Source organism: Onychomys torridus, chromosome 7 (assembly GCF_903995425.1).
Source record: "Onychomys torridus chromosome 7, mOncTor1.1, whole genome shotgun sequence".
Lineage (NCBI taxonomy): Eukaryota > Metazoa > Chordata > Mammalia > Rodentia > Cricetidae > Onychomys > Onychomys torridus.
This window is the reverse complement of record NC_050449.1, coordinates 53049852-53076110: the sequence shown is the minus strand read 5'-3', so window position 1 is coordinate 53076110 and position 26259 is coordinate 53049852. Positions and strand designations below refer to the sequence as shown.

General features: G+C 42.7%; 1 protein-coding gene across 15 annotated transcripts in view; it reads right to left on the bottom strand.

The window, feature by feature from the left end:
• Positions 1-24356, bottom strand: part of Parp6 (poly(ADP-ribose) polymerase family member 6) — a 32200-nt gene extending 7844 nt beyond the window's left edge. Inside the window, exons 1-21 of one of the 15 annotated variants that reach the window (XM_036192298.1) lie at positions 24199-24356; positions 23773-23943; positions 22891-23155; positions 19152-19346; positions 18503-18580; positions 17568-17662; positions 17128-17188; positions 16807-16897; positions 16133-16199; positions 13291-13440; positions 11868-12078; positions 11281-11334; positions 9503-9598; positions 8864-8956; positions 7502-7627; positions 5168-5233; positions 4217-4284; positions 2091-2139; positions 1726-1838; positions 808-880; positions 74-143 (exon numbers count right to left, since the gene is read on the bottom strand). In XM_036192298.1, the coding sequence (XP_036048191.1) occupies positions 74-143; positions 808-880; positions 1726-1838; positions 2091-2139; positions 4217-4284; positions 5168-5233; positions 7502-7627; positions 8864-8956; positions 9503-9598; positions 11281-11334; positions 11868-12078; positions 13291-13440; positions 16133-16199; positions 16807-16897; positions 17128-17188; positions 17568-17662; positions 18503-18580; positions 19152-19154 (1564 nt within the window). In that variant the 5' untranslated portion in view covers positions 19155-19346; positions 22891-23155; positions 23773-23943; positions 24199-24356. The other 14 variants (XM_036192299.1, XM_036192295.1, XM_036192300.1 and 11 more) reach the window with 14 other exon arrangements.
• Positions 24357-26259: the final 1903 nt, after the last annotated feature.

Genomic DNA, 26259 nt, shown 5'->3' with positions numbered 1-26259 from the left:
GAGATAGCACAGATCATGTGTTCACAAATGAATGCAATATAAAGAGTCAAGGTGGCCAAAGAATATTGCTTACCTGAGTATCCAAAGGAAATACTGGAGATGGGGCTCAGGTAGATGCCTTTGCCATAGGCTGCTCCATGCAGCTTGCAGGGAAACACCAGGATGAATATATGAGCCTGGGCTCCCCATGGCTGTATATTAGGCATCCACAACACATACAGTCCTATGTCCCTTCATTTATCTACCTTCTCACTCATTAAAATAACTCTAGGCACCTAACTCTTAAAAAGCTGACTGGCTGAAAAGGGGATTAGATTAAACTGCTTGCTTACAAAATACTAAAGACTAATGCCTTGGAGAATGGGGAGTAGCAGAGCTACTGAGTCACTGCCTCTGCATTCATACTTATGACCTCAAGCCTTCATACATTTTCAGATTCTCAAACAAAGGAACTATGGAAGAGGTAGCAGGAAGAGGAACAAAAACCACTCCCAGTAGTTTCTCAGGGCAATAAAATAAGTCTTTGTAACAACAATTTCAATAGTCACAAAATGGAAAGTCTCTGTCATAATAGGTTAATTTCCATTCACTAAACCAAAACACAGAGCTCAACTTAAAATATACAACAGCCACATTCATTCTATAGCTACAGTGCCAACTTTCTCTGTAGAGAGGCTCTATTTTTCTCAAGACAGGCTAGGCATGATGATGCTGAGGCATGAACAGATATTCAAGCACTTTAGAGTAGACTACCACAAGCTGAGTGAGGCAGGGAGTGGAAAGAAAGGGAAAAGGACACAGCCTCACCTGCAGTTTAGTGTAGGATGCATTGACCAGCCCATTGCGCAGGATGGAATGCCAGTTCTCAATGTGGGACCCACTGTAAGGCAGGATAGAATGTAAGTCCCTCATGGTAGGAGATTCCTAGGAGTACTTTCAAGACTGCCATTACCACCCCTCCCCCTTCCCCACACAGTACATGCAGATGAACAGACACACCTAATGACTGATACATTCACAGATACAGTCACAGGCAGCGAGTGTGTGTGTGTGTGTGTGTGTGTGTGTGTGTGTGTGTGTGTGTGTGTAGTTAAACCTTACATCTCCTGTTGTTCAACTAACCACATCCTAAACCTGGACTTTCATTTGCCTATTTTCCTGATGCTTCAAATTCAATAAATTAATTTCAAATTCAAGAAACTTATCACTGATCTCAAATATAGCTTCTAGTCTAGAGGTCACATCGTATTTGTTTGCTTTTTCGAGCCAGGGTTTTTCTGTGTAGCTTTGGAGCCTGTCCTGGAACTCGCTCTGTAGACCAGGCTGGCCTTGAACTCAGAGATCTACCTGCCTCTGCCTCCTGAGTGCTGGGATTAAAGGCATGTGCCATGTCGTATTTTTTAAAGAAGCACTAAGACTCCTTCTAAACTACCTTTAATACATTTTTCTTTTTCTTCTCTCCCACAGTTAGATATAATATTCTTCCAATCTGTTCTTTCATATCATATGTAAATATTCTTTCAATTCAACTACATCATAAGTAATTTAAAAATAAAGACCATGTCACACATAGCACTTTATCCTTTATAGAGCACCTACCACAGTGGCATTTAATAAATAGCTGCTGACTAGTTGACAATCATGAAAAAAAAAAACAAAAACTCATATATCTCAAGGCTCTACCATCCTATCCCACCTACTGCTGCCCAGCTCCACCAGCCTTACTGGAAGGCAAAGGTGCTTCCGTACAGCTTCTTGGCGGTCCGGAACCGAGCCTCCTTGGCAGGAGGGCTGCTCAGCAGGAGGAATTGGTGTGAGGTGTGCATGAACTTCAGCTGCTGCCCAGGGTGGGGGTGGGATAAAAAAACAGAACAGAAATAGAGATCAGGGAAGGAAAGGTTGGAAACAGAAAACAAATCAGATTTACACTAACCCCAAACAAGGGAAATCTGTTTAGGCTCAAAGACTATGCTGATGGACAGACAGTACCAACCAAACCAATTAGGGACCAATACAGTTAGTGGGCACAGAGCCCCTCCTTGCCTCTTACTGTTAAGTCTGAAGCTTACAGAGGGAGAATAATTACTTACCCTGCTGAGAGGTAGTTTGACAATGTGTGACCTGTTGCTAGATATTATCCTGGGAAGAAACAGAAGAAGGGGAAGGGACAGAAAAAGTATGTGGTGAGGCTATCCTGAAAAGGCAACTTTCCTCTGATCTAGGTACTGCAAATAAGTGTCTGAATTGTGCAATTATTTTCAGGTCATAGCTGATATTTCTTTTAAGTGATAATGCTTACATAGAAATTACACATATAATTATATAGATTTTAGAGGGAAACTACCAACCAGACCAGTTAGTTATCAAGGAATTAAATAACAGATCAAAAAGAGTCAGAGGGAAGGCTACTACATCTAGGGAGAGAAAAGCATTGAACAAAAAGAATATTAGAAGCTGGGGGTGGTGGCAGCGGTGGTGCATGCCTTTAATCCCAGCACTCAGGAGGCAGAGCCAGGTAGATCTCTGTGAGTTCGAGGTCAGCCTGGTCTACAGAGTTGAGTTCCAGGACAGTCAGGGCTACACAAAGAAACCCTGTTTTGAAAAACCAAAAAAGAACCACAAACAGACAAACAAACAAACAAAAAGAGTATCAGAAGTTACCAATTAGAGAGAGAAGTCTGAATCAAAAATGGTTAAACTTATGTTTGCATTTAAAGTCTCAAAACTGAGGCTCAGGAGCCAACCTGTATAAGCTCAAAGGAATCCTAAAGGATCTCAGGGATGGGAAAATAGAAAGGCATTGTATAGATTAGGGGTAAAAACCCAAAAGAAATTAGAAGAACTCTCTGAGGATCAAGGACAGAATAGGCTGTATATAGCTTGAACGTAAGGCTAGAGAACAAAGGCAAAAAAAAGAGGGTTCAGCAAGAGTACTATCTCCAGCAGTGCATACAGTACTCTCTGTACATCATCTATGTACTTCTTTTGTGGTTGTTTAAATTTTGGTGTATGTATAAGCAAGTATGCATTGGGAAGGTCCGTGGAGGCCACAGTCAACCTCAGGTGTTGTTCCTTAGGACATGTCCAACTTGGGATTTTTTTTTGTTGTTTTTTTGTTTTGTTTTTTTATAAGTTTTTTTGAGACAGGGTTTCTCTGTGTAGCTTTGTGCCTTTCCTGGAACTCACTCTGTAGCCCAGGCTGCCCTTGAACTCACAGAGATCCACCTGCCTCTGCCTCTGAGTGCTGGGATTAAAGGCGTGCGCCACCACTGCCTGGCCACCTTGTTTTTTGAAACAAGTCTTGACTGGGATCTGGGGCTCACTGGCTGATCAGTTAGCCCCAGGAACCTGCCTATCTTTGCTTCCCAGGGCTGTGATTACAAGTGTATGCCATCATGCCCGAGGTTTTTTGTGAGTGCCAGGGATCAAACTCAGGTCCTCATGTTTATATGGCAAATATTTCACCAACTAAGCAATCTCCTCAGGCTCTCCCCATAACTTACGATGCTACTTTAGAAATCTATGTCTGGTAATTACTCATATTATGTGGGAATAGTCTACTGCACTCTCTTAGTGTCAGAGCTGACTTGGTCGGAGGCCAACTAGAAAGAGAAGTTGTCAGGCAAACAGGAGAAAGGAGCAGGAGGGAGGGAGAGGAATGGATCAGTCCGGGCCTTTGCTAGCAGTAGGAGACAACATTGCATCGGTCCTAGCTGCCCTTCACCAGGGAAGGAGATAGGGGGTAGAGATGGATTTCTTTGGACACACAGAAAACTAAGTTGACATAAACTATATAAGAAAAACTTAAAACCTCCTAATGGCATCTATAGTTAATAACAATAAATTTTTGAAAACTGCTGAGCCATTATGGGCAATATCCTAGCACTGAAAAACTCTAATGAACCATTATATAATGCATGTTGTACATGACAAATACACACACTTTTTACAAATCTTATAATTAAAAGAATTAAGTAAGGAAACAAACATTTGGGGAAATATGGAATACTTAAAGAGAACTTGAGAAATCATGTCAGAATTTGTGAGCGCTTTGTAGTTACTATCAAGTTGAGACTTGTCAGAAAAACACCAAGAGAAAGTAGTCATAATACAGAATCTTGTAAAGAACACTGCATGCCTCTAGGAGAAAGTATAGATCCATGCCTACAAGTCTTTCCTTCTCCACCCTATAAAGCCTGAGCCATTCTATCCATACCACTGCAGAAGAGGATGGGCCAAGGGATCCAGCTTGTCCATCTGTTTCTTGATTTCCAAATATGAGCCCTGTAAGACAATGGCCATAAGATTACCTCCCAGGAGAGGAAGGACCCCTCCCACTCTCAACAGACTACCGGAACCCAAGGCAAGATAGGCAATTGGAAGAACGAAGACAAGGGGCTTCCCACCCTTAAAGAGGCTCAGTCAGGTTGGCAAGACTTATAAATATGAAAATGACTGAAGATGCTCACAAAACAACATGCAGGTGGGTCTCCCTCATTTTATGCAACTCCTACAGCTCTAAAAATGCTGCTTATAATTCAAAAATAAATAAAATCAATGTCCCCCAAAGATTAGGCTAAAGAATCCTGTGGCAAATCTTCACATAAAACAGTCTTTCTAATAGTAAACATCCCTTCTAGGTGTACCTTCTGTGTTAATCTGCACTGTGATATATAGGATTTGCTGAGAAGAGGCCCACCTGTAAATGTGAGTACAAATGAATGTCTATTCATGCAGACTGCAGACGAGGGGTGGGGAAATCTGGTGAGGGACAGCCTTGAGTCAGAGATGATCACTGCTCCGTGTGGCTGCCCCACCCCTAGAAGGACAGAAGATGCAGCCCCTGGATCTAGCTCCTTCTCTCCAAGCCCCTCTTCACCCTCCCAACCTTGGGCAGAGGTCTTTCCCTAGTCTCTCTAATTCCCAAGAACTGTGGAAAAGAGTTAAAATATGAACAACTTGTGAAAGAATGTGCAGCAAAGATAGAGGTTGAGAGACAGTGGGAGACTAAGGCAGGAAAGCAGACAAAGCAGAGAACAAGAACTGGGACGGTCACAAAGGAAACAAAGGAAACAAGAGTTTGAGTAGCTTCTCTAAATCTTTACCCGAGTCCTGTGAATTACAAGCAGGAAAGGGCACTGAGCTAGGCAAAGAGAAGGCAAAATACCTGGGTCATTTCCCGGATGGACATCACACTATCCAGAGCTTTCTGAAGCCGCTCATAATTCTTTTTCTGTTGATAGTCAGTGGGAGAATTAGCAGAAGAAAAATAGTAGTTACAAAGATACGATGATCTACCAAAAAAGGAGGCCGGCTTCAGTCTAGACTCAAGTGTGCCATGGAAAAACAAACTTCATCAGGAAACGTTAGAGTTGTATGCTAGGCTTTTTACCAGTTGAAATTAATGAGTAAGTCACAGAACACCTTCAAGTATTACATGCCCTGTTTACGAATGACAGGGGTTATTTTGCTTTGTTTTTTTGTTTTTTTGGTTTTTTTGTTTTTGTTTTTTTGTTTTGTTTTGTTTTGTTTTGTTTTGTTTAGCAAAGGATCAAACCCTGGGCCTTGCACTTGCTAGGGAAGCGCTCTACCACTGAGCTAAATCCCCAACCCCTTGTTTGATTTTTTTCATGTCAGGATTTTGGTGATGCTAGGGGTTGCATCTCACACATGCTGGACTCATACTCCAGCCCATTTGTAACTAAAAATATTTCTGTGGCCATTCTCAGAAATGTTCTAAGAATTAAATAAATGTATTAATCTAGCACTGTGCCCAATATATAGTACTGACAGATAACAATGAGGCACTGTGATATGCAGTGATGGTTAATTTTAGAAGTCAATTTGAAAGCTGGTGGCGCATGCCTTTAATCTCAGCACTCAGGAGGCAGAGGCAGGCAGATCTCTGAAGTCAAGGCCAGCCTGGGCTACAGAGTGAGTTCCAGGACAGTCAAGGCTACACAGAGAAACCCTGTCTCGAAACCCAATGCCCTGCTGCTGCTGCAAGTTAATTTGAATAGGTTATAGGTACCTACACAGTTGGTCAAACATGGTTTCTGGGTTTGTCTGTGAAGGTGTTTGGGGTTCAGATTAACAGCTGAATGAGTAGACTAGGCAAAGCCAATTGCCCTTCTTTTTTTTTTTTTTTTTTTTTTTTTTGGTTTTTTTCGAGACAGGGTTTCTCTGTGTAGCTTTGAGCCTTTCCCAAAACTCACTTGGTAGCCCAGGCTGGCCTCAAACTCACAAAGATCTGCCTGGCTCTGCCTCCCGAGTGCTGGGATTAAAGGCGTGCGCCAACACTGCCCGGCTTTTTTTTTTTTTTTTTAATATGATTCTCTGCTCATTTCATGTGCCCTCGGTGTCCTGTCTTTTTCTTTTTTTTAAGATTTATTTATTTATTATGTATACAGAAGAGGGCGCCAGGTCTCATTACAGATGGTTGTGAGCCACCATGTGGTTGCTGGGAATTGAACTCAGGACCTCTGGAAGAATAGTTGATGCTCTAAACCTCTGAGCCATCTCTCCAGCCCCCAATTGCCCTTCTTAATAAGGATCTCACCTAGCCAATTAAAGACCCAAACAGAATAAGAAAGCTAATCTCTCCCAATCTTGGCCATTGAATAAAAAGGTATTCTTTACAAGTTGGGGTACGAGCCTTTTCCTGGCTTTAGATTTGAATGAATTACAGAACTGGCCCTTGTGGGTCTTGAGCTTACATGGTTCTCAGGCTTCTGAACTGGACCATCGTTTATCACAGACTTTCTAGAATTTCCAGCTTGCTGACTGTAGGTGTGGGAACTTCTCAGCCTCCCTAATTAGGTGAGACCATTCCTCATAATAAAATCCTCTCTCTATAATATATATGGAATTGAATGGAATATATTTATAGCTATCCACAGCCTACTAGCTGTTTCTCCAGAGAATCCCCACAGGGTATTTTATACATTATCTCTCATTTTGTTACAGTCCACAAAATAACCACTACCCCCTTTTACAGGGTAAAAGGCAGGGCAGTTGAAACTGAGAAAGATTAAGTACTTTCCTAGCATCATTCAACGATGCAGCCAAAGCCCCTCTGGTGGAATCCAGTCTGGCTGACTCACATCAAGCCTATATTCTGTCATTGTTGTTTTGTTTTCCTACCAGTCATAATCCCATTCTTAGAATAAGCTAGCTTGAAATTTACTATGTAGAGCAGGCTGGCCTTAAACCCTAAGCCATCCTCCTGCCTCAGTCTTCCAAGTGCTGGGATCATAGGTATGAGCAACACGTCTAGCCCAAGCCTATATTGCTTCCATCATGTTGTAACAGGTACTAATTTTTCTTCCCTTGACAAGCTCAGCTATTTCATCAGATTAACCCCAGTGTTCAAGAGTACCCAAGAAACAAGTGTTCCATTTCCTCTGTCCTTACTTCATCTGTTGTGTGTATTGGAATGACAACCCCACCTCCCACCATTAACATTTCTGTCCTTTAGCCCTTTCCTCCCAAACAACTATACCTTAGGGTTAAAGGCCAGAGTCTTGGGATCAGTGGGGTCCACCACAGAGGGATAAGGCTCGAAGATGATGCTCTTTCTAGGGGACTCCAAAGCTGCTCTACACATGGCCACCAGCAGATCTACCACCTTAGAAGAAAAGACAGGGAAGAACTAAATGATTGCCCAGTTCTGGCAGTCAAATGGTCTCCAGAATGTCCCTCCACCCCTATATAGAAAATGTTTTCAATGCTTTCTAAGTCGAAAATACAAAATTATAAAAATTCAAATACTAGGGCTAGAGAGATGGCTCAGTGGGTAAGAATACTTGATGCTCTTGCAGAAGACCAGGGTTCAGTTCCCAGCACCCATATGACAGCTCACAACAGTCTGTAGTTTCGATTCTAGAGGATCTGAAACCCTTTCTGACCTCTATGAACATCAGACACCCACATAGTACACATACATACATGCAGGAAAAACACTTATACACATAAAAATAAAAATAAATCTTTAAAGTTCAAATACTAGCAAAATAATTGAAAAGAGATACCATCTCCAATCCAGCAAACAAAGTCATTTGCTTCCAAGTAACTACAAAATTTGATGACTATCCTTCCAGATATTTTGATATACAAATAGTTATGTGTCCTTCCCTTCTTGGGCAAAGGGGGCGGAAAATGGATTGAGGACCTTATCTAGGCCAAGCATGTGCAACTCTTTAACTCAAGCAATCCTCCTGCTTCAGCCCTCCAAGCAGCTAGGAAGCTAAAGGAACATGCCACCACAAGCCTGACTTGGGATTTGACGTTGGACATAACTGTGTATTACAGTTTTTGTTTTGTTTGTTTTGTTTTTTTAATGGTTTTTTGAGGTAGGGTTTCTCTGTGTAGTTTTGATGCCTGTCCTGGATCTCGCTCTGTAGACCAGAATGGCCTCGAACTCTCAGAGATCTGCCTGGTTGTGCTTCCTGAGTGCTGGGATTAAAGACGTGTGCCACCGCCGCCTGGCGCTTGTCAGTATTTTCAATTTCAGGATATGCCATAATTTGGATGGACCTCCTACAGAGTTCATTATCCATTTTAGCTTTATTATAAACTTTACACTTTAGTGAGCACCATTAAGCATGAAAGCATATTTGGAGGTTAAATTCTAAGGAATGAAATAGCTGGCTTCCTTTGCTTTTGTTTGTTTTGTTTTGAGATAGGGTCTTACTATGTAGTTCTAGCTGTACTAGAACTCACTGTGTAGACCAAGCTGACCTCGAACTCAAGAGATCCTCCTGTCTCTGCTTCCCAAATCCTGAGGTTAAAGGCACTGACACCATACCTGGCCTCTTTCACTTTTCTTATCCCAATTCCCCAGTGTCCTTTTCCTCTCTCATACCTCTGCTCCAGTAGCCACCTCCTCTGCAGCTCCAGACATGACTCCCAGTGTGTAGAAGGAGAAGACGCACAGTTCACGAGTACAGACAGCTGGCTAAAGAGACATTAAACAGACAGAAGAGGTATGGGTTATGTATGGAGAAGATATAAGCAGAGATGAGTTGTGTGTTGAGAAGATGTGTGTGTGTGTGTGTGTGTGTGTGTGTGTGTGTGTGTGTGTGTGTTGGGGGGGGACTATCAATCGAAAATGTAAATGCCTTACTAGTAAGTTTGAGAGATCTTATCTACCTATAAAATTCTCTCTGGTCATTAAGGTAGTTAGATGTTCTCTCTTCTGAGTTTCCAGAATGGTGTTCCTTGCTCTTAAATATATACACATAGATTTGGGAACAGTCAAATAAACCCTGGTCAATACCAGATCCCTGTTTATAAATGTTAGGTGGGAATATTGTCTTCAAAATTATTTTTATACCCTTATCTCTCCAGAGAGGATTACTGAAAACTGTTTTCTGAGAAAACAGTTCTTTCTAGTCTATAGGATTGCGAACAGAATGTATCCTTTACTAAAGGCATAGGAAGAAAGGAACGATAGGAAGCAAAAGGCCTTGGCCAAGGAAGAGGTTCAGAGCAGGGCCTATACCTTAAGCATGGACCCATTCTGGAAGACATGCTGCTCATCACACACCACACAGTACTCATTCAATGTTGGAATCCTCTGCTCTGCATACTTCATGATCTGGAGAGAGAACAGATTCCACATCTTTTGGAAGTATAGAAGTTTTTCATGTTGTTTTGGAGATAATGGAAACAACTGAATCTTTTCTAGCTTAGATTCTGAACTTAAACTGATGGCCTCATGCCGGGCAGTGGTGGCGCACGCCTTTAATCCCAGCACTCGGGAGGCAGAGTCAGGCGGATCTCTGTGAGTTTGAGGCCAGCCTAGGCTACCAAGTGAGTTTCAGGAAAGGCGGAAAGCTACACAGAGAAACCCTGTCTTGAAAAAAAACAAAAAACAAAAAACAAAAACAAAAAAACCCTGATGTCCTCACTATACTACTAACCCTGTATGATACTATACAAGTAGATCAGCATGATTTTTGACATAGAAGTCTTGAGTTAACATTTCACATCTATTATTTACTATTAAATATAACTAGGCAAGTCAGATATATTTAGCCTTATTTTCTTCATTTATAAAGCAGGACATTATGCAGCTCATAGGTATACTGCAAGAAATGAGATCTGTCCATGAAAGTATTTAAATTTGGGGAGGTAGTATCAAGCCTGTCAACCTGAGTTCCTGAGACACATGTATAGAAAGGTAAAACCAACTCCCACAAACTGTCTTTTGACATTCACACAAGTGCTATGTTATTCATGTGTGTGCATGCATGCACACACACACACAAACACATACATACTCCCTCAAATTAATTAAATTTGAAAACTAAAATTTTGGTTTTAGTCTTCATCATTATGTATTTGATGAGAGGAGGAGGCATGAGGGACAACTTTATGGAATCAGTTCTCTCCTTGAGCCTTCACAGGCATTCTAGGGAGTGAACTCAAGTTGTCAGACTTACACAGCAAGTGCTTTTACCAGCTAAGCTATTTCACAGGTTCTCATGAAAGTATTTTATAACTAGATACTAACTAATCAGTTACAGTAGCTATAGTCGTTATAGACTTTCTATTTGTGGCATGTGAGTATTCAATCCAAGATCAGATGCTGGAAGGCAGGACTTAAGTCATGTCTACCACCTAGGACAATTAACCCATCTCTTAGTCAAACACACACATGCATGCACATGCGCACACACGCACACGCACGCGCGCGCGCGCGCGCGCGCGCGCGCGCACACACACACACAAGTGCACACACTCTATGGAAGAAAGATGGCAAAAATCCAGAGCTCTTGCAACAATATTTTAAACTATTTGGTTTTAAATTTTTATTTACTTAACACTGACTTAACTTTTTCCTCTGTATAAATCAGGCTGTTCACATGTTTATGGGCTGGTTAATAAGCCTGTAAGTCAGTGCTTCTAAACCTGGGGGTCGAACGACCCTTTCACAGGGATAGCATATCAGATATCCTACATATCAGATATTTTACCTCATGATTTGTAACAGTAGCAAAATTATAGCTATGAAGTAGCAAAGATAATAATTTTATGGTTGGGGTCACCACAACATGAGGAACTGTATTAAGGGGTCGCAGTATTAGGAACACTGCATTAAGTGTTCTTGATAATGCTCTGACCTTAAGGATGGAATCTATGCCTTCTTTTGTCCACTCAATATAGTTCTGAGAACCAATCAACTCAGGAAGTAACTAACTCAAGAGCTGTGGGTTAGGCAGTTAGATGGGTAAGCAACAGGGAAGAGCTTCAGAAAAAAGCTCTGGACTTGATTACCTGCACAAGGAATCCATACTCCAGAGTGGGGATGTTCTTGCAGTGACCGCTGACCTAGTAAGAGTTCAAGACAGATCCTATGAGTCTCCTATAGAGTGGGGCCCAACACACCTCATTCACACCCTCATCTAGGATTCTGAAATAGCTCAGATCAGCCTACGGAATCACAAAACTGGAGAGAGCTTCAGAAGTTTTTGTTAAAGGTTCTGGAAAGGTTCACCTGTCCTTAACCGCCTTCAAAGTTAGAGTAGGTTGGCACAGCAGCTGACTACCAAGTTGTAACTATAACCTAACTATATTGTACATGATTTCTCCTTGGCATGCCAATCTCCAGACGCTGCTTTATCAACTACTATCAGACAGGCCTGTGAGACATGACACAAGCACTTAATAATTAAATCATTATTTAATTATATAATTTAGATACAAGCCTTTAATAATTAAAAGCTATTCCATTCTATACATCCATGATATTATGTCTGGACTTGGCGGGACAGCTCTAACCCCTCACCCCTTTGAAGTTATTCCCCTACATCTCCACCCCCACCCTCCTGATGCCCACATCACACCATCCCCAGCCCATGTACCAAAGGAGAAGTCCGTGCTGGGGGAGGGAGGCCCACGTGCTGAGGGCACAGGAGACCTGCCTGGGGGCTGGGGGGATAGCCAAACACCTCTACTTTGGGGTTCTTCATGGTACAAGAAATAGAACGATTCATAAGGCGCCCAACTCGAAGCTCTGGTACACCCAGTTTGCCTTTTAGCATGGAGTCTTGTATGATAGGAAAACTGGGAGATCTGCAGATAAAGAACAAAGAAAAAGTAATAAAACTGGGAATTTATTATGAGTTCTAGAAGAGAATCAGAGAAAAGAACATTTGTAGGCCAGTGATGATCATAAATTCAAGGGGATAGTCTATTGTTATCTTAAATAATGTCAAAAGAGAATAATAAATCACAAATTTGACTTCTGCTATCATTATCTGTATGTTCTTCAGATTGTGACACAGAAAAGGCAGAGGCAGAGCCTAGGCCACCATGGTATGAGGATCAAGTATGACTAAGTACACTCCTTAAAGATGATATGATTACTCTATGTTGTGAGAGAAAAGGACTAAGCATTCAACACTCTGCAATGCAAGTAGCTGATCCTAAACCGTGCCTAATGTCAACTATTTAACCATCAAAGGTGGTTTGTGGGACACTACAAATATAGCTTTGTGTCACCTTTGGAGAATCAGAAGACACCAAAGTGTAGAAATGTAGAACCAGTGTCAAAGAATGGAGCAATATTTATTTACAGAGTCTAGGTATCAGTACATTCTACATAAGAGCAAGAAGTTAGTGTCCATTACTCTGCTTCTTTATGACAAGAAATAAGGATGAGAGCTGAAGTAAGATAGAAAAATAAAGGGCTGAAAAAGTTAAGGAGTTCTTGCAGAGGACCTGGGTTTGATTCCCAAGTCCCACATGGCAGCTTACAGCCATCTGTAACTCCAGTTCCAGGGATTCAACACCCACCTCTGGCCTCTGAGGGCACCAGGCACACACATAGTGCAAGCAAAACACCTATAAACATAATTTTCTAAAACGACGGAAAAATAATACACATGCCTCCAAAAGCTAGGTATTGTGTTTTACATAAGGAATTAGTTACAGATATTGACTCAAGGGGCTGGAGAGATGACTCAGTGGTTAAGAGCATCTGGTTGCTCTTCTAGAGGTCCTGAATTCAATTCTGAGCAACCACATGGTTGCTAGTGCCCTCTTCTGGCCTGCAGGCAAAACACTGCATACACACTAAACAAACAAAACAAACAAATAAATAAATAGAATCAGAGTAGAAAGGTAAGGATACAAAGGAGACCAGGACCATGTGCTATTATTAGTAGTAAATGGTACAGAATTTAGCAGACTCACATTAAATACAGAAGAAATCAACTTAGGCATTTAAGAAGGTGAAAAGACAGCTATTTGGAAGTGATCAACTCTAGGGAATTGGGAATTTACTTGGGAATGGGTGAGAAGATGCTGAGGCCAGCTCGGAACTTCTTGATGGTACCACTTGCTTTGAACCAACTGTGCCTTTTCTCCTGCTGGGTCTTCAGGAAATCATTGCTCAGATGTTTCCACTGTTGGGATGTAAACATACCCAGGATCCTAGGAGATCAAGATCAAGAGGCAAGATCAGGCAGAAAAGGACAAAGAAAGGCAACTATCTACAGACTCATACACTATAAAGCTAGTTCCAATAGACTAATGTATGCCTAAAGCCTCCCTTGATATGACACTGGCATATGGAAATACCCTCTGTCCTAAAGCACCATCTTCATCCTAGGAATAAACACTCACTGTCATTACCTAACCAATAGGCCAGAAAATTTCTCCAACCTTAACCCCTCCTGTACAAATCAAGTTGATATACTGTATACTGAACACCTTGTATATTCCAAAGTTGCCTTGAAACAGCATGTTTAAAATTCTTATTCTACAAACTTGTTCCTCTTATGTTCTTTTTGGTAGTATAAGATTACCCAGATATTTGGGTAGAAACCCAAGAGTAATTTTCCAGTATTTCTGGATTCTTAGAACATTCAATATATCCAAATCAGTCAAATATTACTAAGATTATAACATATAAATCTTTTGTCTACATATATGTAGGGAAAACATTCGCCTATAATATGAGTACTTCAATGTTTTTTTCGAGACAGGGTTTCTCAGTGTAGCTCTAGCTGTCCTGGAACTCATTCTGTAGACAAAGCCGGCCTTAACTCAGAGATCCACCTGCTTTTGTCCCTGAGTGCTGGGATTAAAGGTGTGTACCACCACTGCCTGGCAATAAAAAAAATTCTAGTATTTTGCATGCTACCAGAGAGTTTTCTAAAAGTAAATCAGACCATGTCCTTTCTTTGCTAAAAACCTTTCATGAGGGCTAGAGATGGCTCCATGGTTTTGAGTGATGGCTGCTCTTCCCAAGGACCAGGGTTCAATTTCTAGAACCCACATGGAAATTTACAACTACTCCTAACGCCAATTCCAGGGGATCCAGCAACATCTTCTGGCCTCCATGGGCACTATCACACTTATATACATATAGACAAGACATCTAAGACATATAAAATAAAAATAAATCTTTTTAAAAAAGCCTTTCAATAGAAGCCAAATGGCTTAGTAAATAAAGACGAATGAGTTTGATTCCAGGGAGGACCACATGGTGGAAAAAGAGAACCAACACCCACAAATTCTCCTCTGATCTCCAGACACACACTGTGATACATGTACCACAACACGAACATGTCCACAAAATAAATAAATATATAACTTTAAGAAACCAACAAGCATGTACCAAAAACCAGAGGCCTTGAACCAGACCAATGACACATTGCAATGAACATCTGGACATAAACCTGACTGGACAAAAGGGTGGACTGTGTGAGGTACTGAGGCTCTCAATGCCACAGAATGAATGAAGAGGTGTTGGAGAGGCAGGAAAGATGGAGGAGGGAAGAAGTTTTCTTGTATTTTTTTTTTTTTTTTTTGGTTTCTTTTTTGTTTCTGTTTGGTTGCTTGTTTTGGTTTGGTTTGATTTTTTTTTTTTTTTTTAAATTTTCATTTTGGGGGGCTGCTGCAGTGGGGAGAAGAGGATACGAAGGAACTTGGAGGTGAGCAGAATTGGGATGCACGATGTGAAATTCCCAAAGATTCAATAAAGAAATTATGTTAAATATAAACAAAGTGCTGGAGGGTGGTGATGGTGCACACCTTTGATCCCAGCACTTGGGAGGCAGAGGCAGGCGGATCTCTGTGAGTTCGAGGCCAGCCTGGTCTCCAAAGTGAGTTCCAGGGAAGGCACAAAGCTACACAGAGAAACCCTATCTCAAAAAAACCAAAAAAAAAAAAAAAAAAGAAGAAAGAAAGAAAGAAAGAAAGAAAGAAAGAAAGAAAGAAAATGTGCTTCAGCTCTCTTTGTGGACCAAACACTCAAATTTCAAACGTCAGCACAAACATCTTAATACACTCACTACCCTAGCTTTCTAAGCCTCTGGAGCCCTTCTGAGGAAACCCCAAGGGAAAACAAAAGCAGTGGAGGCCTGAGTCTAGGCTGTTGACTTCACTTTTCTTTAAATGCTAGGTAATAATGAGCCTTTCTCTGAACTTCCAGGAAGTGTCATGTCAGCCACTCAAAAAAATAGGCTTCCCCTCCAACACCACAAATCTGACTTCTCAAATTTGTATTGTTGCCGTTGTCATTGGTTTTTTGAGACAGGGTTTTTCTGTATACCCTGGCTGTCCTGGAACTTGCTCTGTAGACCGGGATTCCCAAATTTATTTTAACTCTCCCTAGGAATATTTGAGGACACTTTTGGAAGAAAATATGACGTTCAAGGCTTTGACACATTTGCTGTTATAGTCTGGATTGTGACTGTCCCCAAAAGGTTAACATGCTGAAGGCTTGGCTCCCAACCTGTGACACTATTGGGAAGTGGTAGAGTGTTTAGGAGGTAGGACTTGGTGGAAGAAAGTTAAGTCATTGGGGACATATCCTTGCAGGGGATATTGGTACCCTGATCCCTCAAGTGTATGTGTGTCTGTCTTTGTTTGCCAACCACACTGTAAGTTGAACAGACCCCTTCTACCACATGCTTCCACAATGATGTACTGTGCTGTCAGATATACATAGGGTCAAGCTACTGTGGGCTGAAATCTCCAAATTGTGAGCTAAAATAAAATTTTCTATCTTCTGAGTTGAATAGTTCAGTTATTTTGTAACAGAAATGGAAAGCTGGCTAAGATACATAAATCTCAATCCTTTTCCCTCATATGTCCATGAACAAAAAAAAGTTCTTACTTTTTTAACTGAAGACCTAGCCCAAACCCTTCTTTATTCGATGGCTGGAAAACCTCAATTGATGGTTCTGCAAAGAAAAGAGAAAGTTTCCAATATGTGCATACCTCTCATCTCCACAAAGTCCAAAGTCACAGTTTAGTAGGATAGATTCCTCAGACTCTAGACACAGTAGTTGTTACATACTCACAGGTATATCCAACTTGCAGTTAAGGAAAGCTATGAATGTGGCTGAATATAAAATTGTAACTTATTTAAAACATTATGAGAATTCTGTAAATTTATTTATCTATTTACTTATTTAGGTATGCCAACTGCTCAGTTCTTGAGTGTGGATTTTGAAGAGGACAATGTGTTGGAATGTCAACAAGTTGGACATGCCTGCATAGTGGAAGAAGAAAACCTGAGATAGCAATAGACTCTAGAAGCTATTTGATAAATTTCAAATATTTTCAGTAGGAAGTTGAGAGGTTTGGAGAAGAATAAATATCTTCAAATCAGAGAAAACAATTTCACGAGTCAAGAAGGCTGGGGATGAGGACACTAATGACAAGAAATGGAAAACAAAGGGTGAGCACAAAGGTCTTATTTCCAATTTTATTTCTACTTCAGTTAACTTAGGACTTTGGATCAGACCACACACAGATTATCCACTTGCCCAAAGTCACTGCCTTTACCTGGTCCATCCAGGTACTGGGAGAGGGAAAACCGTAGCCTCAATACAATAGGTTCCGTTCGAAGGACCTTCCAAGCTGTAGATACTTCCTCCTAAGAGAGTAAGAGAGACAGCTTCTGGTTTCCCAGAGAGGACTAGACTGCAAGTCTCCTCTATACGACACACACACGCACATAACGGCACACACCAGTGTCTGCTGACGGCCTAGGAGAGACAGGGATGAAGAATATACACTCCAAATACAGCACTCAAGACCAGACACAGAGTCTACATGAAAAGTCCGTAAGGCAAGCTACACATGCTGCTTGCTGGCACTACTCACATCGAGGAAGCTGATGTGGATATGGAGGTCAATGTCCACATCGTCGATAGTTCCATATTCTCTATAGGGACACAGGCAATCACAGGTGAGACTCATTAAGAGAGGAGGGAATAAAGAGGTAAAGAAGGTAAAGAAGAACTAACCCTGGAAACAGGAGAAGGGTGGAAAGTAGCTCCATACTTAAGATCTTAGCTGAGTGTCAGACCACTTATTACCATAGCCCTTTTTACATCGAAGGGAACTAATGGCCTAGACGTATTTAGGATGAGAGGGAATAGCTGAGAAAAGTAGTTTTAACTCCTATACCTTATAGTCAACCATGTCTAAATACTCTGAGCAATCTTCTACTGCTAAACTCATAAATTTATCAGTCCATCACACCATCTAAAAGGAAACTCTAGCCTTTTAAAGATCCTTGTCACCCTGAAGTGGAGTCGCACCTGACAGACACAGAGTTCTCACTGTAGATCTCCTTCACTGCTTCAATGTCTGCATCAAGCTGTGGGTGTCTGTACAGGTCAGCAGCACAGCTCCCCTGGTGTAGCAGTGAAAACAGTGAGGCAGCAGGGGTAGAAAGAGATAAACAAAGGGGAAGTAAGAAAGAGGGTAAAAAGAAAATGAAGATACACCAGGAACAGGAAAAACCAAAGTGCAGCACATAGGCTCTTGGTTGTAACCCTAGCACAAATTCCATGGAACAAGTCTCTCTATCGCAGTCTAAGAAGGTTTCAGTAGGCCAACAAGCAGGCTTTCTTTTTGGTTTTTCGAGACAGGGTTTCTCTGTGTAGCTTTGCGCCTTTCCCGGAACTCACTTTGTAGCCCAGGCTGGTCTCGAACTCACAGAGATCTGCCTGGCTCTGCCTCTTGAATGCTGGGATCAAAGTCGTGCGCCACTACTGCCCAGCTCCAAGCAGGCTTTCTTAAAGAGTTCATATTCTCAAGCTCTAGCTTTCCCTCCCAAATTTTGCCTTTTATGAAAATTCAGCTGAGTTCTATCTGAAGAATGTCCTGAGAGTCTGAACAGTCTGGCTTAGGATTGCAGTTGGTAGTACTTGGATTTTTCTACCTAGCAATGATAACGAGCACTCTCCAAGAGCCATTTAAGACTTGATCCTAATGATGAAATGAGAAGAAAATGATAATTTCTAACACAAGGGGCACCTTCATGTAGAGGACGTAGTTTACTATGGGATAATGACAAGTCCTAGGCATGAGCAAGGACAACACAGCAGTTCTCAAAGATTCCCCTCAGATCAGATCCCACTAACATTTTCTCTTACTTCATCTCAGCTCAGCAGAACTTCTTTCCTTCTTGATGTACCCAGCATATAAAGTCTAAATCATCCAACATGAGTTTGGGGGAATACAACCTCACCTGAACTCCATATAGGAACTCCTCTGATTCATTATCTCCTTCTGAATCATCATCATTCCAGAACTGGCCTTTGATGTCCTGGAGACAAACAACAACATGGACTAGTGTAGGCTAACAGGATGGGAAACAGCCCCTCACATTTCTTGGAATACAATAACTGAAGCCTTAATAACTTAATCCTCTTACACCTTTCACTTTACTCTTACTAAGTCCAATATTATCTATAGTCTAGCTCTGACTCAGTGGGATAGAGGAAAACATACCTGAGCTCTCCATCATCACTTCCTCATCACTCTCGATCTACGTTTTGTCTTTGAGTCAGGGTCTCACTATGTAGCCCTGGGTAGCCCGGACCTTGCAGCAATTCACCTGTCTCAGCTTCCCAAGTGCTGGGATTACAGGTACAAGCCACCACAGCCAACGCTCACTCCTACTCTTCTATCTCCAAGTGTTTACCTCTCCCTTTCCTCTTGAAGAGAACAGTCCTACACAGTTCAAGTAATACTGTTTCCACACTCCTCCTTCCTTTAACTTCAAATAGATATTTCCAAAAGGGCAAGAAAGGGGTAATACCAGGAAAAGGTGAAGTCAGTTTTTTGTCTTATCTGCCCCTTAGATGATTAGTTAGGAGACATGAGTCAGTCCTCACCATTGGGTCAGTGGGTCTCACACACACTCTCAGGTCTGTGCTAGGCAGCACCCCTCCATACCACCAACTGAACCCAGGCCAACAAGATGAGCATTTAGGAGATCACAGGATGAGAAAAAGGAGGTGATGATGTCATAGGTACTGTCGATCTGCTGGGGATGGCAGGCTCTGCTGTTGTGGTAATAAGTCACTGTCCTGTGAAAAGTAGATTAACAATTGGGTTCACCATTTATTAGCAGGGTAGTATATACACAGGTATATTTTATCCATATATAGTCACATGTAAAGAGACATAATGCATGCAAACACACATACTTTGGAAGTTCTTATCCAAGCTGAAAGCACTACAAGTAGAATATACATTTGTCTAATCCACTGAAAGTTGAAAGTTGGGACTGGAGTAAGTACCTGCTCTAGTCTATAAGGTTACAATAAGATTAAGGCAGCTGGGCAGTGGTGGCGCATGCCTTTAATCCCAGCACTCGGAAGGCAGAGCCAGGCGGATCTCTGTGAGTTCGAGGCCAGCCTGGTCTCCAAACAAGTTCCAGGAAAGGCGCAAAGCTACACAGAGAAACCCTGTCTCGAAAAACCAAAAAAAAAAAAAAAAAGATTAAGGCGAAAAATAACAGTGGCAGGACCAATTGCTTCTGTTTCTGTGTCCAATAAGTCATTTATGAACAGCTTTCACAATACCAATCCTCACCAGCCTTATGAACCAGAACCAGACTCTTTTTAGACTCTTTGTTCCTATTTTTCATAATGGGCCATTATCACTTTTTATTTCTTTGCATGTGTATGTGTGTGCAGGCAAATGTATATGCAAGTGCGTGTGTGTAGGCTCCCATGGCTGACTCTTGGAGTCTTTCACATTCATTTTCTGCCTGACTGAGACAAGATCTCAGTCTAGCTAGCAGGCTTGCTGAGATCCTGTCCCCACATTCCCAAAGCTGGAACTACACATAGCCACTGTGCCCACCTGACATTTATGTAGGTTCTGGGGATCCAAACTCTAGTCCTCACACTTGCATGGCAGGCATTTTAACCAACAAGCCATATCCCTAATCCCTCATTATTGCTTTTAAAACGTCAGCTTTAGTTAAGCTTGGTAGTGCACACCCATAGTCCTAGCAATAAGGAGGAGGATCTAGGATCTGGAAGATAACATGTCTGAGGTCAGCCTGGGCTACAATGAGGACTCTCTCAAAAGTAAATTAATTCAAGGGGGCTGAAGAGATGGCTTAGTGGTTAATAGTGCTCTTATAAAGACCCTGAGTTGGGTTTCCAGCACTCACACCAGGCAGTTCATAACTGCCTATAACTCTAGCTCCAGGGGTTGGAACACACAAACTCAAACAATTAAAAATAAATCTTTGAAAAATAAAAGCAATATTACTAGAAGCCATTCTATGACAACCATCTAATTAATGTACAGGGTTCTCAGTAACACTGACGATGCTCTGGTAAACACTGAGTTATCAGGGGTGTCTTGGAACCTAACCTCCACACAGTTATAGTAATGACCAAACAGGCACTCAGAAAAGCACTAAGCTCCTCCCCGACTTCTAATCCTAGAAGACCTTCATCCTACAACAGGTTACTTTTAGCCCCACTGAAGCCTTCACTTGCAACATATCAGGGAAAAACACTCAGCTATAAAATTATGAAGGCTTGAATGGTAAAGGATGTCAAAGCTACTGTAACAGTAGGCTTTTAAAGCTTTCTGCTGCTCTCTAGATCAGCAAGTCATAAACATTACCTATACATTGCAATCACCTGGGGAGCTTTCAGCTTAGACCACGCACAGCCCTATCCCATAACCAACTGGTACAACTTCATAGGAATTAATCATAAATGTTAGATCAGTTAAATGCTCTCTACTATTAAGCCAAAACTAGGAATCACTATTCTAGTCCTTCCTAGCTCCACATACACCTCAATCTAACCCACTCCACACTGCTCAGGGGTGTTCTTGGTCCTTATTATGATTCTATCAAACCTTACTTTTCTACATCATGATTCTATCAAACCTTACTTTTCTACATCATTGGTTCTAAGTAGGCTGGTGTGCCAACAGCATCAGTATTACCTGGGAACTTGTTAAAATGCCAATTCTTTTTTGCTTTTTTTTAAAAATTTTTATTTATTTATTTATTTATTTATTTATCTATCTATCTATCTATTTATTTATTTATTTATTTAAGCTGAGGATCGAACCCAGGGCCTTGTGCTTGCTAGACGAGCACAATCCCCAACCCAAAATGCCAATTCTTAACTCTTACCCGCTAAGATTCAGTGAAGTAGAAAAACCAGGGCTGGAACTCAGTGATGTTTTAACAAGCCCTAAAGTTATTATGCTACATGATAAAATTTGAGAACTAGGTCACTGCATCTTTCAAGGGTCTGTCATTTCTTCCCAGAAACCGAGTTAAACCCAGTAATTGCTCCAGTGTGTGGCTATAAAACACAACACCAAAGCAAACTCTACAGAGCAGTCCTTGAGCTGACAGTGCTACCTCAGTGATCAAAAAACAACATGTAAAAGTCAATTACAACTGAAGTTCTTAGAGAGGAGATAACCTGGTTTCTAGGAAGTGCTTAGAAATCTACTGAGGGGATGAGTATGAGCAGAGCACAATTATACGTATGAAAAAACTCAATGTTTTGTAGGTCAACTAGAATTTTATTTTTAATTTTAGAAATTAAGTTACCCCAGTTCCAAAGAAAATAAGTGGGAAAACAGATGAAATAAATTTTGCAAAATGTTGATAACTTTGAGTCAGACATGGTGGCACATGTCTTTAATCGCAGCATTCCAGAGGCAAGTGGATCTCTTTGAGTTCTCAGCCAGTCTGGTGCTATGTCTCAAAAAAGAGAAGTTGGTAACTGATGATGCTGAGGAATGCTGGGATTAAAGGTGTATGCCACCACGGCCTGGCCTCGATGGTTATCTAGTGGCTAGCTCCGCCCTCTGATCTTTTCAGGCAAGCTTTATTTGTTAAAGCACAAACAAAATATCACCACACAGGTTTTCTTATATTTCTTGCCTTTTGGTACACAGTTGGAAAACTGCAATTTCAAATCAAAGGCCCTCCCTAGAAAGTCAACTCTACACATTAACAGGAAGATTCCCCTTGTCTCCCTGCTGTTCTTCAAACACAGCGAGCATAGTCCCACTACCAGCCTTGTCTCTACTGTTCTCCCCTTTTAGGATGCCTTTTTAGATAGCTACACTCTGGTCAAAAGTCACCTTAAACCCTATAGAAAATTCCTGCACTAGCCAGGAGGCAGTGGCACACGCCTTTGATCCCAGCACTCGGGAGGCAGAAGCAGGTGGAGCTCTGTGAGTTCGAGCCCAGCCTGGGCTAGAGAGCAAGATCCAGGACAGGCTCCAAAACAACATGGAGAAACCCTGTCTCGAAAAAAAAAAAAAAAATCCACTAAAAAATAATTACAGTAATAATACCTATACCAGCATTCCCTATCCCTCTCCAATTATTTCCTTCCCCACACTCTGACTACTCTAACATACATTTGTCTCTCGCCAGACTAAAAGCTCTATAAGCAAAGATTTGTACTGTTTTCACTGTTCTCAGCCTCTATAACACATTTACTGAATTAGTGAATGATCCCTTAGCTAAGTACCTAAGCTAAATGGGAGATAAACATAAGAACTTAAACACTGCTTCTACACATCAACAACCACCACAAGATGCTTTGTAAAAGTCAAGACTTCCTTCACCTTCACGAGCAGCCGAGAAGCAAATTATGAAGTTCTGGGGACTGGAGGTTTTTTTGACACTTGAAAATAAACAGTCAAGTGCTGATATGGACGACCATGGAGGAATACAGAGGGAAGGAAGCACTACTGTCCAGCCTGGGTTGTCTTGGGGTGAGTAGGAGAATGATGGCAGCTTAGGCTAGAAGTGCCAACTTTTTCAAAGGTCTTTCACCGCAGAAGTCAAGAAAAAGTGAGCATCTTTTCAAGGTTTGCTGCTTGGCTTCTGCTATTAAAAGGAGAAAAAAAAAATCAGTTTTTCCAAGGAAAAGACGGTTATGAAATGACCAACTTTTCAAACCAGGCTGTTTTAGTGAAAAAGACTTGAACCCTCAACACTAAATACTCTTCCCTTAGGGATGGAGAGCAGATTTAAAAGCCGGAGAGTGAAAAGAGGCAGGTGGTGGTCATGGAATACAGACACTACAGAAGAGGGGGCCGAGAGATGACCCAGTTCAAAGTTTTCATGTTATATATTTAATACTCCAACCTAGGGAGGTCACAGAACTTGCGTAGGGAACTCGAACATTTGACAGGTCCTAAATACAACCATTTTCCATGTGATGGGGCAGTAACTAATGCATGGGGTTAATGCACTGAGAGACGAAAAAAAGAGCTGGAACCTTCCAAGAGGAGCTGGGCCAAACAGCAACTACCAGAGTGACCAGACAGGAGTGAGTGCTGTTACGCTCAGGGTTTGTTTATTTTGGGTGATAGCAGCTTGCGCACACGCTTGATCTATTTCTATGAGATTCTGCCAAAGGTAAAAAATCCTCAGGCCGACTCACAAAAGGTCTTTTTCTCTAGGTTCATAGGCACTTTTCAGAGTGACCATTTGACATCTACCAAGCCAGAGAAGCCTCTGATCTCAACGTCGACACGCTGGGCTTGACTCCCAGCTCTGGGTGCTCGGAGAGGAAAACTCCAAGAGGAGTGTCAGGAGGACTAAGCCACTAAACAAAGGGCGAAGCCGGGCGCCGAGGGGCGATTCCTGGGGGCCAGCGCTAACCCGGGCACCTGCGGAGGGAGAGGACCGGGATGCTCGCGAGGACACCTGTGCCCGCAGGGCTGGGCCGGAGGCCCCCAGCCCCGGCCTTCCCTGTTAAGAAGCCGTCTGCGGCTCACCGCCGCCGGCCGCCCGGGCGGGCGAAGCCTGTCATCGCCCCTCACTGGGTCCGTCGAGCAGGGCGGACCCCGCCCGCCGCCCGGCCACCCTGCCCCCCGCCCCGTCCCGCGCAAACCTCCCCACACGCCAGCCTACAGAGTACTCACGGCGACCCCGGGCCGCGCGCGGCCGCCGCGGAGGGGGACGAGCGGCCCGGGACGCCCCGCGGGGGCGGAGCGGCAGGCCAAGGGGCGGGGACCGAGGCGGGCGGGCCAGGTCGCGCACCCACGCCTCAGCGTGCCGTCCGGGGCACGCTGGGCCAGGCTGCGCATGCTCGGGCGAAGACACTGCGGTCACGTGCCTCGCTTCCGCCCAACCGCCGTGCAAGCTGAACCTGGGCGTGTCCCCGCCCCAGGATGGCTGCCTGGGCGCGCGTGCGCAGTGATCGATAGATGGAGGCGGAGGGAGCGAGTGGGTGGCGCCTGTTCCTTGGGTCCCTGAGGGTTAGTGAGAAAGAGGCGCTCCGGGTTCGCCAAAAAAAGAAATAATGTTTTTCTTTGTCGCCTCGTGTGGTTGGGAGGACTGCGGAAGGCTAGCAATCTAGATTGTCTATATATAGAGATACTGAGGTGTCCCCTTGGTGCAGGTTGAAGCCGGGCCAAAAAAAAAAAAAAAAGGAATCAAAAATAAAGATTCTTAAATCTGACTCGCCCCCATGCACACCTGATTAGTGTGCTGGAATCTGCCTGGCTTACGGGACAAACACGCTTGGGGGCTCGGGGCACAGCTCACTTTAGTGGAGTGCTTGCCTAGAATGCACACAGCCTTGGTTTATGCACACCTGTGTAAATCCCGTGTGATGCGGCAGGCCTGTAATCTCAGCATTCAGGAAGCCGAGGCAGAAAAATTAAGTTATCCTCAGCTACATAACAAATTCAAGGCCAGCCTGGGATATATGAAAGTTAAGTGAAGATTTTAGTGGGGGTGGAAGAGATGCCTCAACAGTTAAGAGCCGCGGTTCCACTTGCCTAGGACCCATGCAGCAGCTCACAATCTGTAACTCCAATTCCAGGGGATCTGACACCCTCTTTTGGCCATTATGAGCACGAAGAACCAATGTGGTGCACACACAAACACTCATTCATATAAAATAAAATAAATCTTTAAAAAAAAATAAGTGATTTATGTGAGAGAAAAGCTTGGTTTGAAGCACTTGGGATTTTTCACTGGGTTCTAGATTTTCTCCTCACCTACTCACGATTCCTGTGTGGATATAGCAAAAGTCCCCCAGGTAGCTGACTGCTAACAAGCTTCGATATATGTTACACTGTAATAACTGAAAAAAATGAGGGCTATGTTTCAGTTTTAGAGTACAAAGGTTCGTAGTAGTTCAGAAAGGGGTTTGCCCTACTCATGACCCAGGGTCACATCGTCTTGTGAGAGCCATGCACTGTGGAAATGTGCTCACCATAGTGTTTTAAGGTAACACAAGAGTTTGGTCCCGTGAATAAAATGTCCAGCTCCCAAATCCTACACCCCCCAGGATTCCTTCTCTAAGCCCGTCCCTCTCATGCTCACATACTCATGGTGAATATCAACTGCTTTATAGATTATTATGATCTTCCTGGCTTCCTATGCACATATATCCTTGTCAGTTATCCTCCTGCGTGCCTGTGTGTGTGTGTGTGTGTGTGTGTGTGTGTGTGTGCCCACCCGCACACTCTACCTTACTTGTTGAGACAAGGTCTCTTACTGAAAGTGAAGCTCTTCAATTGGATAGACTGGTTGGCCAGTGAGCCCCAGGGATCCTCCTGTCTCAGTGCTGGGATTGCACATGGTACACTGCACCTCGCTTTTTACATGGGTGCTGAGGATCTGAACTGGAATCTCCATACTTTCATGGCAATCTTTTACCCAGTCATCTCTCCAGGACCACATCGGTCAGCACAATCACAGTTTTGTTAATATGTGCTGTGGAACACTCTCCTCTGACCCTACTAGCCATCACCATTCATCAGGGAAGCAGTGGTTACCACAAGGGACCCTCACAAGATTGGGTCTGTTGATGTCTCTTCATAGAAAGAGGGAGTGAGGAGGGCCATTCGACCCTCACTGGAGATTCCAGACATTTCCTCTTGTGCCTCCCTCCAGCACCACGCCTTCTCAGCCAATATGGACTGGAACTTCTCTGAAATCATGAGCCAGACAGCTCTTTTCTTCCAAGTGTC